A 19601-nucleotide genomic window follows, 5' to 3' on the forward strand; every position below is an offset into this window, starting at 1 on the left:
TGTACTTTCTGATGCTTAATAAGTATATTAAAAAAGTGTAAGCTCGTTATACACTTCTATTCGGATTTTATTTGAGTATATGCGGTCACGTCTGCTATGGGTCATCGTTGGTTGATGAGCCGGCCGCCTTTGGGCATACACCAGCGCGTACTTGGAGATGGCAGGCATGCCATGTGCTGCTTACCACTGCAAAAACAAGTTTCTGTGATGCAGTGAAAAATCCTTCTTCCGCTTCCCGAAGACCGAACAAACATGAGTAATTAAGTTACTTCAAATTAAACTGGAAGAACTATCCAAGTCTGGCTTCAAAATCGCCACTGACGCCTCAACAGACGAATATTTCACCAAACAAAAGTTCAGCTGAAAACGCACTTGAGGCCGCTGATCGACACTCAAAACAAGGCACGGTGTGCAAACATTGCCTGGAGATCTATGTAAACAAGGACTTGAATGTACTTTTGAACAGCTTCGCCAAACGAGTAAACAAAAAAACCTGAATATGTCTATGAAAAGTAATGCGAAAGCAAAAAAAGCTCACACACTGCTAGCATGAAGCAGATGGCAGCGTGCGACTCTTATTTACCGGGTAGTGTGAGCTGGGGGACTATGTTTTTTCTTCCCTCTGTTTTGTTCTTAGTTCCTACCAACGCCACGAAAGCAAATAAACAAATGTGTAACAAGCAGCTAAAAAAAAAAGTAAAGCTCTTTTTTTTTTAATAGTTTCGTCGTGTTGCTTTCGTTTTGTTTGTTGTGGACTCAACACCAACGGCGAGTACCACCTGCTAATTTTCAATGCTCCTACGACGTTCGACGTTCCGTGCGACCGTCGTCGTTGAAGGAGATCTTTGATGGGTGATTTGTATCTTTGTATCATCTGCTAACGTTTTTTGTTTCTTTCGCCGTTGTTCGCGACTGTTCCCCATTTCTTTTTATTTTCGTCTGGAATGCGGACCCCATCTTTTCCGCAAAGTTCGGAAAGCGTTGCACCGTCATTTTTCTCGTTAATTTTTGTTTTTGTAAAGCTGCAGAGGCTTGTGCGCTTGCATTGATAAATTTAACATGTTGATTGCGCACGCTTTAATAATCACCTATTCAGGTAAGAAATTGTGACAACACGCAGTTTGTAACGGATAAACAGTAACTTTTTATGACGTAGTTCGAGTAGCTAAACGCCTTTTTTCCGCTTCCCAGGTGCGCTTCAAACGCGTGTGATCCCCCTGAGTGGCGTCTGAGACCTCCAAATAAACTGCTCTATTTTTGTTTCTGCGCGCATTGATATTTGATTGTCGTTGCAGTTGCGATCAGTGAATTCCACTTTGCAAGCGGACTGACCGTAATGAATTGTTTCTGCTGTTGAGGTGATGAAACGGGGCACACAAAGCTCGAGGACGTCGTGGAGCCTATACTTTTCCATTGCATCGTCTGCTCCCGTAGACTCCGAGTCCGCTAGAGGCGCCACTGTCGCATTCGCCGCCGCTCCCATAGGTTTTTTGAGGAGTTTCCAGTATTGGCGAAGCTATATCATATTTGGTAGCCCAGCGGTCTCAAACCTATTCGAGCAAGGGGGCCAGGTTTCCCACCCCCGAAATGTCGAGGGCAAACGTATGCAGCGGGAGCAATAGCAAACAGTGCATACGGTATATCTTTAGACAAAAAAAAAAAAAAAGTGTTGATGGCGTTTTACATTTCAAAGCCGCCGAGTCTCAAAGCACCACCCCAGAGGTTTCATAGGCAAGGGACCTGATGCTCGTAGCATTTTGTAAAATTGCCGTTTTGCCAGTGACATGTTTAGCTTTGATTTGTTCATGACTACTTTAAGCCAATCAATAGCTGATATGATAACATGCTTTAAAATGCTGCCATCCGATCAGTGTGCATCAGCGTCCAACCAGTGTGAACAAGAGAGTGAGGACACTGTCGTTGCCCAATTGCTGAATTCACTCGAAAATAAAGCTTGAAATATCAAAAAAGAAAAAAAGAATTTTCATACAGCAGTTTTGGTTTTTCTGGAGATTTTTGTAGCAGCAATATAAAAAAAAATACAGTTTTAATGATGTGTAAGACGAAAGAATCCTCAATCTAACAGAAAACAGAGTAGTGTGAAATATGTGAACCAGCGGGGGAGGCTTATGGACCTTCAGAAGGAAGGCTTATAGGGCTTCACCCCCCCCGCCCCCCAAAATCCAGTCGACCCTACAATATACACATGCATTTTTCCAATATCAAATGTTTGATTTCAGTTTAGGTTTTGTTCTGATTTGGTCAAAAATAACAATTTCTATCCTATTTTCTTTTGGGGTTTATTTGACACCCTGGATTTGATGTGCACTTTCCTCACTGGGCTGTTTTGACGTTGGGCTGTTTAGTGCTGTGCTCTTTTTGTTGCTGTGTTGTTTTGACCTGTGCTGTCCGGTCGTGGTACCCTCGACTCTGCCCAAGTAAGAACTGCAGCTTTGCAGCTGCATAGCGCAAGTCATCACTACTAATTTCTCTGCACTCTTTCATGTTGTTGTTACATCCTCATTTTGGCTTAGATAGCAGTTCTCGCAGGGTGGTCAAAAGTTTTGAAGTGTTTATCAAAATCCGCATCTATCCATAAATCGTGGAGGGTGCTAATTTGTAAGTATGATCATTCATCCTGAACTTTGGGTATGTGTTAACCATTTTGGTAATTTTACACAAATGAAAATTTCAGGCTGCAGCACACATCCACAGGTTCCTAAGCCTTGATGAGTCTGTGCTGAAGAGATCCACTGCAGACATCCAAGAAGGTGGGTGGTAGTTTGGTTCCTTTGGGTCCATTGAAAGAAGGTCTAGAACCCGTTGTTTTAGGGGGGAACACTGGTCTTGGAGCTTTTTTTTTTTTATTCTATGACCAAACCCATTGAAACTGCATAAGCTTGTTTAGCTTTTTTTGCTGATTTCATATATCTGGTCGTTTTCTCAGTAAGGAGAGTTGTCCTCAAGGTAATTAAAACTTGCCTGCCTTTGTTTGGAGGAACGATAGAAAAAAAACGGCTCAACAAAATATCCTTTTTAACACATGGCTAGATACTACAATGTGCAGAGCATACAATGTTGGAGTACTTTTAAGATAAACCCACTATTAGTGATTTTACCACACATTGAAGTTCAGTGCTCAATGCATGGCTAACAAGTAATAAGACAAAAGATCAAATAGAAATTTTTTTAGACTTTTATTAGAAAATCTGCTCTCAACATTGTATGCTTCACAGATTTTTTATGCTGTTTGATCTCTGGAGCCTTCGAGTGTACATGTGACTGCATGCCATTTAGGAAGCAGCTTGGAAGAGGCTTTTTCTTCGTTACGAGAAGCTGAGAATAAGCTTCGACGCATTGTGATGAAGAAGTTCAGTGAAGCGGTCAATGAAGGGGACATTGCATCTGTGGAGCGGTTCTTCAAGATCTTCCCACTTTTGAACCAGCACGATGAAGGACTACACAAGTTTTCCCTCTATCTCAGTGCACAGGTCAGAAAATTAATATTTTGTTTAGTATATGGCTTTTGTATATTTTCTCTACCTGGCTGTAAACTGATGAGAAAATATACTTTTGTAAATATGATACAAGGGCTTTCTTTGGGGGTGGCTAAATAGATGTCCGAGTACCTCTGTGTGTGCAAGTTAGCAAGTATGTCTTTGTCTGCACTTTTCCATTTTCTAACAGATCTCCGAAACAGCTCACAAAAACTTGAAGCAAGCTCAAGCGACAAGTACCTCAGACAAGAGAGCCAACATCATTTATGCTGACACAGTTACACTTCTTTTTGAGGGCATTGCAAGAACTGTCGAGATACATCAACCCTTAGTGGAGACGTATTATGGTAATTTTTGTTTGTTTTTCGAAAGAACCTCTATTCAGAATTTACTTTTTGATCTAAAGTCAATAATGCTGTTACTTCTGGTTTTAGGCCATGGCAGGCTTCACACCATGGTGGAAATGTTGCAGAAGGAGTGTGACTGTCAAGTGAAGAAGATTTTAGAAGACTTCAAAAAGAACAAACAGTTTAAAAAGAAGGTATTTATATGTTTTGTGCTGCTCCCAGAGATATATAGTTTTGTCTAAATGCTCTCTGAGTGTGCTTTAATCTTCAAATAGATAGAACCTTTCATCCTCAATAAAATTTGGTTATACTAAACAAAATTAATTCCAGTCTATTCTTGATAATCCAGAGCTCATGGAGACCATGAAATGCTTCAAAGTGAACTTCGAAATTAGAAAAACGCACTCAAACCGTGATTTTGTTTTTTTATTCAATACTCACTTGGGTGTGGTTGCCGATTTTTGTTTGCCTCTGCTAGTGGAGATGAACCACAGTAACTGTGTTCGGCAAATTGCACATCCTTCTTAAAGGCCGGCGTACACTTGGCACTTCCCACTTTTGCCTGCCTCCTCCTTTCCTATATCCACTCAACTGTTTACCAAGTGACATTTCTATAATATTTAATAACTGTATTCGTAAAACATTTTTTTCACGCAATTGGGAACGCACTACACTCTTTTGAAACATTGAAAATCAAATTCCAGAAATGATGTCACCCCCTGGCTTTTTATTTTCCCTCTGAAAGCATGGCGGCACTCGGCACATGTAGCACTGAGGATGATCAAGGAGTTGCGGAATCGCACACAGTTCTCTTTTTGATGCCCGACGACTTCTCAAACTTCGGAAAGGAAATCGTCAAACGGTCAAAACAACTGGGTTTGGTGCCTGTGCACCGTAGTTTCGGTTCGGTTGTGACTCCGCCGGGACAGCCTTTCACACAGCACCAGCACAACATGGCCCCTCGTGTCGCTCACAAAAGTCCACTGCACGTCCTCCTCGACCTCGCACGTTTTCAAAGAATTTGAGATTGCTGAAAGGACGCTAAAAGGAACTTCAAACTCGAAAGTGAAGCGTCATCTGCTCACAGCAATAGGCGGCACGTACAGAGAGGCAAGAGGCACACTTGATCACTGGATGCGGGAGAACACGACACTTCCGGTCGGGACAGTTGTAAGGCGGAAGAGAAACTCGAGTTACAGGATAACTCAATCTCTGACGTCACTGCACTGTCGCAGATCGCGCAAGAACTTCAAATTCGGTTTTTAAAAATTGTATTTTTTTTTTTTTTTTTTGCTTCACAAATACTGAGTTTTCAAGCTTAGAATTTTGAGGATAATGTACAGGCATAGCTTTCAATCATTTCGGAAAATTTAAAAAAATATGATTTTGACCTGTCAGTGCCCCTTTAGCTTGTTCAGCATAATTGCGAGGGTGGACTTTTGAAGTATACAAAAAATATTTCTCAAATTAACCAGAGCCAGAGGAAAAAGCTTCGAAATACTTCCTGTTTTCTCTCGTAGACTTTGTATGATTGAGTGTATGATTGTATGAGTGTATGATTGCCGGGCTTCAAACTTCAGTTTAATAAATTGAGTTTGAATTGCCGAGAGTCAACTGTATCACCAGAAAAAGTTAAATTTATTACAAAGACTTGCGCTACTTGCTTCGAATTTGAAAGTTTCAATATTTATGTGCAACTAGTTTTAACCTGAGAGGAGTGGCATAGCTTGTAGTTATTTTATAGCAAACAAGGCTGCAGCCATCTGTGAAGAAATGTTGTACTGACACTGACATATGATGAAGAGGTAGTTCAGTTGCATAAACATGCTAATATTTTACAAGTTCAAGACTTTTGAAAAGAGAAAAAAGGGACCTATCTACGAATTACATGATGCTTTAAAAGGAACATCTAGGGCCGGTTGAGTTTTTTCAAATTGTGCCACTAATTGTCATAATAGGTGATGCATGCATGTGTACTGTATTTTTTATTGACTCTTACTGCCAAATGGAAGAGTCAGTATGATGAGGTATTTTTGACTTCTAAATGGAAGGTAATAATACCTCCATGCAATCTGCTTAGAGGACAGCATCTGATTAAACAATAAGTGTGGTCTAGTTTGCTTTTTTATTCTTTCGGAAAGCTTGCTAATTTCACTGTGATGCATTCAGTGCCATGCCAAACAGTGACATGTCCTGTGTCGCACAGAGAATTGGTTATCTTTGCTTAATCACAGGCATTTAACCATGATCCTGACATCAAAACATTACATCTGACTGCAACTTATAGATTGGATATGAGAACTTGGTTATTCCTAACCTTTCACTTGGATAAATCAATGCTTTGGTAAATGTTTGGGTTTTTGACTATTTAGTGCATTGATGGTAATCTCCAAAATGATGTGTGGGGCTTGGCACCCACTCTGAGCATCACCAGTCCCGGAGTGAGGCTCTAAAAAGCACTGCTGTCACAAATAGACATTCTGACCACTTGTCCTGGCCATGAATTGAGGAGTTCAATGCTGCCGTATGTATATTATATTGTATATTATGAACAAGAAGGATTCATTCTAAACATGGTTAAGATTAAAGCGCACAAGAAACGAGGACAGGAGGGAAGAAACACACACCACGGACCAGCGCTTTCACTAAGCAGTGTTTTCACAGTCTTTCACTAAACAGTGTTTAGTGAAAGACAAAGAATTATGTAGTAGTTTAATTATTTCCTGGACCCACTAACCTGGCATGAATTGCACTGTGTGCAATTAATGTCGGTATCTATAACACTTTGTGTTGCAGAATAGCATTAAGATAGTAATTTGTAATAATAAATGTATATATATATATATATATATATATTTCCTTTTTTTTATTACAGGCACAGCAAATTCGTGCACTTCTGTGCAGTTCCAAGCAGGCCGACAAGTAAGCTCTTTCCCGCAATGTGTAAGCTCATGTTGTGTGGTACAGATTTTAAAACAACATAAATTGGTGTTCGACAGGCTCGATCCACGGGATCTTGATGTGCTCCTTGCAGAAGTGGCATTGCTAAACAGCCGTGCAGAACTCTACATTCGATTTATTGGGAGGAGGGTGGCGGTGAGTGAAGAATTGTTCATTACACCTTAGCATCATGTTTCAGCATCTTCTGCTAGACATTTGTTAGCATTTGCTGTCTTGACAGCTATGGGCACGGTGAATAGAACAGATGTGTAACCTGATTATGGCATTCTTGATTTCCCCAGAGTGACTTTGAGGTGGCCTACCAGGAACCCGCTGTTCGGGCTGGTAAGCATCAAGCTGGTTATTTCTCGGAAGCCCTTGTAACTGGCATCTGTCACAATGTGTGCTAAACTTACTCTTCCTTCTCATTGTTTATAGAGTGATAATGTGAGGGATGTGATATCTTGCAGATAAAATACAGCAGTTTAACAGGAAAATCAAGGACAGTGAGCTCTGCAAGTGTATGCAAGAAATTGTCAGCTCCTACATCATGATGGAAGAATACTTTCTTCTGGAGTCTGTTAGAAAAGTAAGTTTTATTCATAATTTCAAAACCCTCAGACAGAGGAAAACCTTGTGAAAAAGACAGGCACATAGAAGCAAGTCTCAAACACAGCGAAAGGTCTATGCTCCGATGTGACTTTCTTCGTTATCTATTAGCAAGTGCCAAGATGCATTCCTTTTGCTCGGGCCACGCCCCACGCGCTGTTCCTAATCGTGCTGGTGACATGTTCGCCGGGCTCACAGCTCTCATCCGATCTCTTATAATTAGAGGTGTGCGAATATCAAAATCTTTCGAAGCGAATTGAATCGAATAATGAAGGTTACGAATCGAATCGAATCAAATATTTTTGAATACGAATAGTAGTTTCAAATAAGGAGATATTTGAAAACAAATATTTTCTATTTGATGTGAATTCAACAAGAATGCTTAATAAAAAACACAACTGGATTTTTTTTTCAACAAACGTTTATGAAAAGGTTACTTTTATTGCAATAAGAAAAATGTCACACGTGTGACTGTTAAAAAAAAACAGATGAAAAAAAGATCAGTCAGTAAAACACCATTCCTTGAGTGAGGTTAGAGAACGTAAATGAAAGTGCAAAAGTGAAGGCGGGTCGGCAACCAACAACGCAGTCGGAGATCGCATCGCAGACGAAAGGAGGCACTTGAGCGTAAACGCAAGTACACAAGCGGTGGCGGGTCCGCAAGCCGCAATACAAAGTCGATGATTGCGTCTCTACTTTGTGCGATCTCTTTTTACGCTCGTGAACGCAACCACGTGAACGTAAACGGAAGTACACAAGCGGAGGCGGGTCGACAGGCCACAGCAGAGTTTCAGATTGCACGATCGAGCTGCGCAACCGCACTGACTATGCGCCATCTCTTTCCGTGTGCAATAGTTCTGTCCATAGAGGGCGCCACAAAGATGCAATAAATTAAGAATATGTTGTTTTTTTTTGGCGGGGGGAGGGGTGGGGGGGGATGTCTCACTTTTACCAGTGAAAACGGGTAGAAATAAATAACAAAAGGAATACTGGCAAACTGATGAACCGGAAAATCAAGCGGAAAATAACACAAGCCAGATATCACCGATAGCCGAGGTAAGCCATAAATCCATATCCGAACCCATAGCACCTTGGCTACTGTAGTCACTAGGGGTGTCGCGAACCAGCCGAGGTTCGAGTTCGACCAGGTTCGACTTTTTCGAACTTTTGGTGAAAAATTCGACGAACCTTGTATTGAGGTTCGACTCGTGTGTGCATGCGCGACAGGCTGGCCAGTTGGCTTCGGATTGGATGGTGATGGCTAAGGGATGAATTTAAGGCAGCGCTGATTGGTTATTTCAGTTAATACAGTACAAAAAATTAAGTCATTAACTTCTTTAGTGATTAGAATTAGTTTCTTTTAATCGCAACTGTTTATAAAATAAAATAACCCTTTTCATAAAAAAAAAATTCTCCAAACTTAGACATGCTTGTGTCAAGGTCTGGCCACACTGTCCACAAAGTCGAACCGGTCGGATCTGGTGAAAAGTTTCGAAGGTTCGTCAAAGTTCGACCTAAAATTCTGGTTCGACAAAAGTTCGCGACACCCCTAGTAGTCACTGTAGGTACGAAATCACGAATATGGGGTTGTGCTACATTAAAAATGAATGTGGACAGGAACGTATACAAGACGTCTCGGGCGGACGCCCGAAACGTCGTGCGGTCTGTCGCGACGATGCATGTGCCGTTGCAAATCGTAGTCCTTCATCCTATCTATCGCAGAGTTTGCGCCACGACCACTTAGCCAACTCTGCAATCCGGACATCACGGCAAGCAAAGGACAGATCGCGCTACCGCCGTGCAAATAACTTTCCAATCCTTCGTACAAAAAAAAAAAAGACACTTAGGTTGGTTGTGTAGGTTTGCCAAGCTTGAAACCATACTGCGCAGTCCAAAAACAAAAAAAAGAACTCGACCGCAAGTTGACACTAATCAATGAGTTCCGCATTATTCGTAGTTTTCGAAGTATTCGAAGAACTCGAATAGTTCGAACAGCGAAAGGGCGAAGCGAATCGAATTGAATAGCAAGCATTATTCGCGAAGTATTCGAAGTTTCGAATATTCGCACACCCCTACTTATAATCTTTCATTGTGCATAATTCGTAAGTGGTACTATATCACCATGTTACAGTTTATTACCCGAACCACGTGTTAAATAGTGGAACCCCTCTCCTTCTGTCCCCAAGGCATATTTTAGTTATGCAGAACTATGTTTTTGAACTCACATTTAGGTCATATACCTATCCTTAAAATTTTACTCACATCTTTACTTTTAATTGAAAATCACATCTCCTGTCTCAGTGACTCCAGGGTTTTAATATGCTGACCTCCAGATTATGACAGAAGCGACTATACTTAGTGGTCTGTAAGTTCATGGTGCAGTGAACTTATCAGCATCTTGGTATAGTATGTTGTGAAAGCTTTGTTGTCCTGGATTAACCTTCAATCCTGCACTGGGGCGTCCTTCATTGTTGTTTTGCTTTCGGGCATTGATAAACTCGTGTAGATTTTCCTCACCTTTTTTTATGTAGAATCATCCAGAGAAAAAGTGGGCATTTGCTTTTCAATTAAATATTTAGATCTCTAAATATCATATGAAGGAATAATAGAGTTGTATAGATATACCACAGAGTGCAACCTGTGGCAGATGTTATGCCCCCACATGGGGCATCAACTCTGAAAAAGAAAAAAAAAAAACTTCCAAGCACAAATCACTACTTCTTGTGACTTCAGATTTTGGCACAATCTTTGTTGTGCTTCAATAAATGTTTGATTAATGACATTCGTAAAATTTTATTTAAATGTCTGAATTGTTTTGCAGGCTATTGAAGTGGATACCATTGAGGAGAACTCACCCTGCTCAAGCATGTTAGATGATGTATTTTTCATTCTCAAGAAATGTCTCAAGTAAGACATCATTCATATGCCTACTTCATTCAGCTGGGGGAGCAACAAAGCTCTGTTGACAGGACTGTTCTTCGTTGGAGGTCACTAGGGCTTGTTTTGCTGGCGACTTTTGGCGCTTCCTGTACACCTTTTCTGCAAGGCAGCTATAGACCTTTTCATTTCAGTAGTTGCCCGACTGGCGGGTAGAGGGCGCTGGCGCACTCCGCGCCATTAGGTTGCTTCAATTTGGTCGGTTTCGGTTTCAACGTACACGCGATTGTGATGCTGTTTCATGCCACTTTCGATTAATTTTGCGATATGAATATTTCTTTCTAGTAGCACACAGCGAATGAAACAATAGTATTGAGCCACTTGGCAAACCACGAAGTGGTTTCGAGCCTAAATTGCGATTTTTTTTTACTAACACTATATGCGTCTGATTCTGTCCATCATTAATTTCGGCCAGGTTCGGCGGTGAAACAACTGCGCGGATGCACAGTGAAAAGTACCATTGTCCACGGCCGTATCCGCGGACAGTAATTTCAAGAAGAAAAAAAAGATAAAGAGCAGGACAAGCTCCGCCTGCAGCGTGCGCTCGTTGCCTGCCGCCGTGCTTTGGCTGTGCGTGCACCGAGCGGTACGGAAGTAGATAGCTCGCGCTCAAGTCAGATAATGAGCTGATCATCTTATATTGCAGCAGACTATATTGCATGAGTGCTTAGTGAAAAAGCAGGTCGACAACATGATTAACAATCTGCTGAATCATCAAGAACAGATGAACTGACAAGTTTACTGTTCGATGTTTGGTTTCCGTACACCAAACTTTTCTAACTTCCAGACTGGAAACGTCTTTTATAATAACTAGGAAAGTTTAATATAACCACGTAGATAATATAAAAAAGTGATATTGTCTCGGCCTGCTTTATTTAAAAAAATTAAGTGCTCGAGAAATATTTTGATAGACCAGCGTAGTAGGCTGACTAGAAAATTTCTTTGACTAAAGTACTCATTTACAGCATTTCAAAATATTGACCTTATAAAATAAACTTTTTGTTATATGGACATTTGCTTGCGACGTTCTCAAGGTATGAGAATGGTAAGATAAGTGAATGCCAGACTTCAAATAAAGTCTGATATTCACCTTCCGTAAAATTTTCCGACTCAAATTGAAGAGCGCAAAAGAAATGAACTCCAATAAGTTAGGCTGAAATCGAACGCCAGGCGCCACCCAATGGACCTGTGTAGAAAGCTGTTCACTGATTTGAAACGATGCGCTTTGCACATTTGGACGTTGCCATCTACTGAAAGTACCTCCCTATTGGAAGTCGACAACCGGCTGCACTCGGGTGGTTTTCATGCAGAAGGATTCTTTTCGGCGTCACATTTTATGAGTCATAGGCACTATCAAGCTGTCTGTGGCAGTTTTTTACGCGGGGTGTTCAAATATTTGCGTTGAAAAAAAATTAATTGAAACTGCATGGTTATATTAAAAAATGACTTAAGCAACTGAAAAACTATGGACATGGGACCAAGCACGATATACAATTCCGTGGAATTCATAAATAAACCGATAAAGCGAATGCTTATATCACACACGCGATTAAGAACGTAAAACAGATATAGGTGTGATATTGCGAACAAACAAGTTGCCTAATGTTAAGGTACCTTCATTTCGAGCATAAAAAATAATTCAACCAAAATGTTTGTTCCCGCGCCTTGTTCACTAGTTCCCTGGTGTAAACAAAAGAAACTGTTTTCGATCTGTTGGAACTACAAATCACCATGTTTTCAGGAAAAACATGTGGTTAATTTCGCTGAGTGTTTTTGTTTTCTTCCTTGACACCAATGCGCACTCATATATAATAACATTGGGCTTCCCATTGCAAATGTTCCACCCTTATTAGTAACCAAACCTCAGTTCTTATAAGTTATCGGTATTTGAAACCTCGAGGTTCTCTTCCAGTCATATATGTATTCAATGTGCGCAGGTGCTAACGCTGATTCCGGTTCCTATAAAACCTTTTCACACGTATCCCGCACGCCGACGGTAAAAAATATTCAAAACGTGTTACAAAATTAACTACAGAAGTTGGCCGCAAAATGATGTAATGCAATTGCATGGTAGGTATAAGTATCGGACGACACTTTACGGAGTAAGGCAAGAGACGCGGTGAAACGCGACGAAAAACACGAATTCAACGCATCCGCCAAGGCGCGGACGGGAGAGCGGAGCAACAAGTTGAAGCAACCTAATGGCGGCCGCATCACGTGATTCCAAGATGGCAGCGCCCATGCGGTGGAGGGTGAAAAGGTCTATAAGACCAAGGGGCCCTGCAAGGACTTTTTTACTGGTTTTTAGTTAGCACCAAACCTGAGCGCACTGAACGTAGTAACTTAATGAAACTGATCTTTTCTCGAATTTCGCTTTATTTAACAGTTATGGGCAAATTAAAATTATAGAAACAAGCAAAAAATAACCTGCTTCATGACGTCCTTGTTGCTTGAGTGGCCGTGAACTAGAGGAGGGGTAGTGAGCTCAGCGAGTGCTCACTGATACCGCACTACGTGTCGACGGCTCGAGCGGGTGCAACTAAAGCATGTCCTGGTTAGGCTGTATGAAGCGGGCAGCCAGGGTGGCTCGCATGGCATTTGCTGCGCAATTAAACACTAATTTGGCATGACGCTTCATTGGCCACAAACAACAGCAAACACGGCGTAAAGATCAGTTCAGAACGGGAGCCACTTCGCGCTGCCATACCGCCAAAGAACCAAACCGTAAGCCAAAGCTGCTCGCCGAAGGCCTTCGGAACGCTCATAACCGGTCGAATCGTCGACTGCAGCGTCGCCGCGTACATCCGGGACCTTTCTACGCTCGCCGCTCGTCGGTGCCTGATCCCACTACACCTTTCTAGTATGTGCTGCCTTTTCCACCGCTTGGTGGCGGGTATGTCGACAGCAGGGTTGGGCAGTATCGCGATACAAATGTATCGCGATAGTATTTCAGAAATACATTTCGCATCTGTATTTCTGTATCGCGATACATTTTTTTCACCGGTATCTGTATTCCTGTATCGAAATACATTTTGAAGGTTTCTTTGTATCGCGATACAATATAGATGAAATGTATTTCGTTACATTTCTTTAGAAATACTCCCCCCCCCCCCCAAAAAAAAAAAAAAAATTTATTTTTGAGGGCGCGAGGGTCAAGGAGATACTGGGGCATTGTGACTATGCTGACCAAGGTTCCTTTCGATTCTCCAAACTATTTTTCTATGCGTGCTCTTCTCTCTTCTGAGAAGTGTTGCGTAGTCGGGAACTCGAACCAGGTGGCGTGCCACTAGTGGAGTCAGATTATCTTCTGCCACAGGTTTTTAGGTAGGGATTTCTTGAGTCATTGTTTGCTGGCATCCAACGCCCGCTGCTAACCGTCTCTCTTGCCTCAGCGTACACAATACACCCAGCCAGCAAAGCTGAGTCACAGTCCGTTGCAGCACGAGCCTGGCGGTGGTCATCTTCAAATAGTAGGATGACTCACGCAGTGAAGTTCAACACTTATACGAATGCATCTGCGGCTGCGCCCGTAATATTGCACGGCTCAAGGGTACGCTATCAGTCGACGTGAACATGACCCGCTGCTATGGTGATCCGAAACCCAGGAAGGAGACCAGACGTGGCCTCCCTGTTCCGACCCAGACTTCGTACACCTGCGACTCGTCTCAAGCGCGCTGTTTCTCGGAGAGCTCGCACCTGTACCAGCAATATCAGGTCGCAATCCACGAGGTCTCTGTTTGGATGATGCTAGGCGAAACTCGAGGATTGCAATTCATGCGTCGGCGGTGGAGGGTCGGCAGGAAGGACCTTCACAACGGAGATGCCACCGTATGTTTTTTTCAACCGTAACAGAAGACAAGACGTGGGTTCCAGAATGCATCAGGTGGTCCACTATTCTCAAAAATTCCAAATGGCACTGTCTGCACGATTTTCAACGAGGTAACTTCCAACGAAAGTATGTTTTGTCCTTTCATATACAGCAGCGTGGTAAAGTTTCATGCAGGGACTCAAACCGAAAAATATAGCGTTTCGGTTACGGTTACGGTTACCGCTTCCTGTTGATAACGGTTTCGTTTCGGTTTTTTACGGTTTTAATTTTTACGGTTTCGGTTACCGGTTACACGTTCATAAAAACCGGTTTATTTCGGTTTTTCCAATAATTTGTCTAATTGAAATGCTAGACAGCCATTTTAGAAAAAACTGTTTAAAGTAGTCTCAGATATCCAATAACGTGAAATACAAGGAACCTAGAAACGTCTTAATACTTCTAATTGGTCAGAAGTTGCACACGTTCCTAGCTCCAACTCTTGTTCACTACATCTACTTACATTATTTAGTTTGATGCCCGAGCATACATGTTACTTCTAGTACTCGGGGATCATCGCGTTCTATATAATAAAAATTAAAATAAACACCGCTACTCTGTTGTTTGGCACCATTTATAAACAATTACCCTAAGAAAGTTCCCACGTGATGCTGGAAGAACCATTCGCACTTTCTCGTCGCTACAGTTGATTTCAACCTCATACATGCAGGCGAGTCTTCGCTTCACTGAAGGAAGGAACAGAACTACAGCCATCCACTAGTAAAATACTGCTAAGTGGAATGAAGTAATAAAATTGAGAGCTGGGCTGGGCGGGCCGTGAGGCAAGAAGCCTTCGTGCAGCGAATGGAAAGTCCGCCGTAGTCGGGCGGCCCGTGAAAACTACTTGCCTCACTAAACACTGCCCAGTCGACTTCAGGTGCCTGCTGGGTCGAGTGGACTGGCGGTGTAGGTCCCGTCGCTTTTGACTTGTAGGCAGTGCTACCCAGGTCCGACTGAGAGTCTTCGACGACGCTTTGTTTGTCTGTAGTGTGTTCCTTTGTGTTGGTGTGGTTTTCCTCCTTGCCATCGTACGTGTCGAAGGAGCCGTCATCGGCGTGGGGTTCAATGACTGTCGGTCCTGCTGAGCCACTCCAGGATTCGCTTGGTGGCGGTGGTTGTCGAGTCGGGATCCATTGGGTCGTTTTCTTCGATCCAAGGTCAAGCTCGGGCACGGTCGGCCGAGACGCCAGCCTCGCAAAGAGCATGGGCGAGAATGTCCTTGACAGGAAAAACGCACAGGAGCGTCGAGGAGACGACTGTGCCGTCGATGACGGCACTGGTGGGTTTCGAAGACTCAGCGCAGCTGCCGGACTCACGCTTAGGGGGCCTCTTCGACTTGGTGTCTGGGCGGTAGCTGGTGTGCGCGGGAGCACGAGGCGTGTGGCGTCCGCGTCGAGGCTGGTTGGGTAGCTGGTCGGGGAGCTCTCTGAAAACCTCAGACTCGAATCCTCCACGTCTGGGATAGGACTGCCGTCCTACAGTTCCCTCTCGCGACGACGTGGAAGAGTTCCAGTCTATCGAAAATGAGGTGCTGGTGTTCGGGGAGCATGTCATCCCAGTAGAACCGATGGCGGGGGAGATGCCTGATCTCATGGACATCTCTCGTGGAGAAACTTATGGTGTCCTGGGCGAGGTCGCTCAGAATGTCGTAGGCATGACGGACCCTCGCTCCGGCATGGGTGGTGGGGGCTCTATCAGAGGTAGTTGGATTGCGCTGGTGGCTCTGGTAGAAATGATTCTCGTAGAAGCCATACCTCCGGCGGTGGCAGGGGGAGGCCTCCGGCGATGCTGGAAGCGATCTCTCGGCGCGTCTGTGGATGTTCGAGCTCACCGTGCCGACGTTCGAATAGCTCGCGTTCACAGTTTTGCGAGAGAGACTGTTGAGACTGCTGGCCGTGTGGGGCGAGATTGGCCAGGGGTGCTATGTTGCGCTTTTTGCACTCCCAGGAGACTTGGAAGAGGGAAGTGACGTCAACGACACAGCAAATGCAGATTGGATGTTGACAGAAGAAAACAAAGTCAACACCCAATCTGCGTTTGCTGTGTCGTTGACGTCACTTCCCTCTCCCTAGTCTCCTGGGAGTGCAAAAAGCGCAACATAACCCCCCAGGCCATCGACGATTGGAAGCAGGGCAGCTCCCAAGGTTCAGGCGAAGGAGGCAGAAATTGCATCCCATGTCTGTTGGACGAGGGTGGCGCGTTGGTGCGTTTGACGAGGAGGCACCCTTCTCCTTGGCTTTTTCTTTTGTCATGTTGAGAAGCTGAGAGGCGTGGCAGTGCCGGCGACGGTAAAGCCCCTCTATCCTGGGAAAAGTGGCGCCGTTCATTGTTGTTAAATGCTCGAGGCACGTGCGACGCGCTACTTCTGGGAAATTCATGCCGTCTGAAATAGCTAAGTGTTGCGCTGTGCCGCCATGATCTTCCCAAGGGCTGCACGTTGCACGTGCCTTGTGCATCGACGAACATTGCGCTACTTTTGAAACATGAAGGGGCTTTAGGCGGCGGGTGCCACTCGGTTTGAAGAAGGGTCTCGGCGCGGGAAGGAAAAGAAAAAAACTCGGACACCCTTCTGACGTTTCCTCGCTCCTTCCACCACTCTCAGCCCGAGCATATATATATATATATATTGTATATATAATACAAAATGCCAATGTCAAACCCCTGACTTTTTTTTTCTTTCTGTGTTGTTTCAAAATCGTCACTCGCGACACGTTTCACACTAAATGAACAACATAAACATTATTAATGAACAGCAGGGCCCATTAAAGCCCCTTCATGTTTCAAAAGTAGCGCAAAGTGCGTCGATGCACGAGGCACGTGCAACGTGCATCCCCTGGGAAGGTCATGGCGGCACAGCGCAGCACTGAGCTAGATTTCAGACGCCATGTTCTTTCCAGAAGTGGCGCGCTGAACGTGTCTCGCGCGTTTCCACAACAATGAAGGCGCCACTTTTCCCAGGATACAGGGGCTTTAGGGCCCGTTTGCTCGAAGCGCTAACCGCGGCTAAAGTTAGCCGCAGTACCTAGGAGAGGGATTCTGAGATCATGTGACAGGGATCGGTAGGGATGCGGGAAAACATGGCGGTGCCCCGCAAAGTGAGCGCCGCTCGCTTCGGAACTAATATGTCGTTGTAGCTGCAATATCGCGCGCGTTAGTCAGTAACTAATGGTGCAGGTGGCTTTCGCTTTGCCTTACCTCACTTAAATCGCAAAGCATGAGCAATGACCTCGCCGCATTTTTTAGATAGTATTTCGATTCTGGCCATTCTTAAGCCTAAATGAACACGATAATTGTCGGCATGCATGGAAACGTCTTTGGAAAGTGGATTGCCTTGACTCAATCGGCCTTGTATTGATAGCACACAAATTTCCCAAGCACCGAGGTGCATGCTACGAGCGTAGTTTCAGGCATTGCGCGTGCTGGCGTATGCAGTAGTAATATACCCGTTGCTCTGGGCAGGGGGCGCGAGCGCGTCCGGAAGACTCACGCAAGACGCGACCAAGTTTTGCTGGCTGCATCACCCGTGTGGCGCTGTAACGTTCGATTTTGCACGTGCCACGTTCGAATACAAGCCGCTGTCAGCATCTGTAGATGTGCGGTAACAAAACGTCTAAAAAAAGTTAAAAAAAAAGAACAGAATTATGCTGCTTGCGGCCGCAGCGTTCCATTAAACATTCCTTTCATATTTGCTTTCTTTCACAGCTTCCGCGAGCACGTATATTTCACTTTACGTGATAGTGAAGCCGAAGCTACTCGGAAAAGCGCGTCATCCTGAACGATGCTCGCACTGCACGAGCGCGCGTGCTTGGCAGGGACGCGGAAAGCTCGCAGCTCGCTCTTGTAGCCTCTGCTACGCTGAAACTTAGAATGGAACTGAGTAGAAAAAACTCTAGTGGGGAGGCGTATTGATGCATGTTCGAAACGCGAGCCAAATATTCTATTTTGCTCGCCTGCAGCGCTGCTCAAAACTTGTGAGCTACGGGCCTATCGTTCTAAAGGAAAAAGTCTAAAACAAATTTTGCCTTGCACGCGCGTTCGTCCAAGTCTTATAATGATTATTTACTTCGAATCTTTTATAAGAGGAAGGACAGCGAGCGCGGACCATAGAATTACACTTCCAGGTTCTTCTCGATGCTTGGGTAATTTAGAAAAAGGTCTGTTGGGGCGGGACGCTGGTCTTCTTTTGTGTACTATTAATATCTGGTCGATTGAGTCAAGGCAATCCGCTTTCCAAAGACGTTGCCATGCCGACAATTATCGCGTTCATTTAGGCTTAGAAAGGCCAGAATCGAAAGACTATGCAACAAATGCCGCGAAGTCATTGCTCGTGCTTTGCGATTTAAGCGAGGTAAGGCAAAGCGAAAGCCTCCCGCACCATTCGTTGCTGACTAACGCGCCCGATAGTGCAGCTACAACGATATATTAGTTACAAAGCGAGCGGCGCTCACGCACCGGGGCGCCGCCATGCTTCCCGGCATCCCAGCCCCCAGTCACGTGATTTCAAACTCCCTCTCCTAGGTACTGCTGCTAACTTTAGCCGCGGTTAGCGCTTCGAGCAAACGGGCCCAGGTTTTCTTTTCCGCCAGCTCTGCATGATGGCCAATTTACCTCGTTTCTTTATACTGGCTACTGCATGTCAGGAACATCGGTGGTTTTGATAGAACCGAGTTGGATGGACATCTGAGAATTCGAACTTATTAGTTAATACACTGAAAGCGACACGTACTGAATACATGTAGCGATGTAGGAGTGTGGCAGATTTAGAAATATAGAATTTTTTTTAATTATAAGCTCGACCACTAATTCAATCTGAGTATTCTTAATCCTAAAGTCAGATTGAATGGAAATATGTAACCAGATGCACCACTCGCTGACAGTAACTCTGTCAAATGGCCACAACAATTTAAGATCCCTCCTCCAGGTCATACTTCAGAAAAACTAATAGTTTATTTTTCGGTTAATATTGGTTAAAACCGGTTACCGGTGAATAATTTACGGTTCCGGTTCCGGTTACGGTTTTTATAAATATCAAATAACGGTTTCGTTCCGGTTACGGTTACAGAAAAAATTTCGTTCCTAAACGGTTTCGGTTTCGGTTACGGTTACGGTTTGAGTCCCTGGTTTCATGTTCAAAGCCACACCTACAGATAAAGAAAACCAGTTCATTACACCGTGACGTCATGTGATTAATGTTGGCAGGGGCGTGGCGACGTTTTGATGGGGTTTAGGGTGACATAGAATTTATTTAGAGGTCGAAGCCTTTTCGCATCCCTCGTCAGACAGACAGGAAGTCAGAGAAGAGACCGCGGTCAGTCCTTGATGGGACGTTTCTTTTGAGCCCATTGAAGACTCCTCGTCGTCCGAAACAACTACCTTCAAGGCAAAGTGCCAAGCCTACGGGAAAGT

At 44.0% G+C, this 19601-nt stretch overlaps 1 protein-coding gene across 1 annotated transcript in view; it reads left to right on the plus strand.

Moving 5' to 3' along the window:
- The window catches only part of LOC8038309 (conserved oligomeric Golgi complex subunit 4), a 48752-nt gene that overhangs the window by 8827 nt on the left and 20324 nt on the right, over positions 1-19601 (plus strand). The window contains exons 5-13 of the mRNA XM_029985120.3: positions 2696-2771; positions 3298-3491; positions 3688-3844; positions 3932-4038; positions 6720-6766; positions 6844-6940; positions 7087-7129; positions 7255-7373; positions 10215-10300. Coding sequence (XP_029840980.2) covers positions 2696-2771; positions 3298-3491; positions 3688-3844; positions 3932-4038; positions 6720-6766; positions 6844-6940; positions 7087-7129; positions 7255-7373; positions 10215-10300 — 926 coding nt within the window. The remainder of the gene's footprint in view (positions 1-2695; positions 2772-3297; positions 3492-3687; positions 3845-3931; positions 4039-6719; positions 6767-6843; positions 6941-7086; positions 7130-7254; positions 7374-10214; positions 10301-19601) is intronic.

Source organism: Ixodes scapularis, unplaced genomic scaffold, assembly GCF_016920785.2.
Source record: "Ixodes scapularis isolate PalLabHiFi unplaced genomic scaffold, ASM1692078v2 PGA_scaffold9__187_contigs__length_104089568, whole genome shotgun sequence".
NCBI lineage: Eukaryota > Metazoa > Arthropoda > Arachnida > Ixodida > Ixodidae > Ixodes > Ixodes scapularis.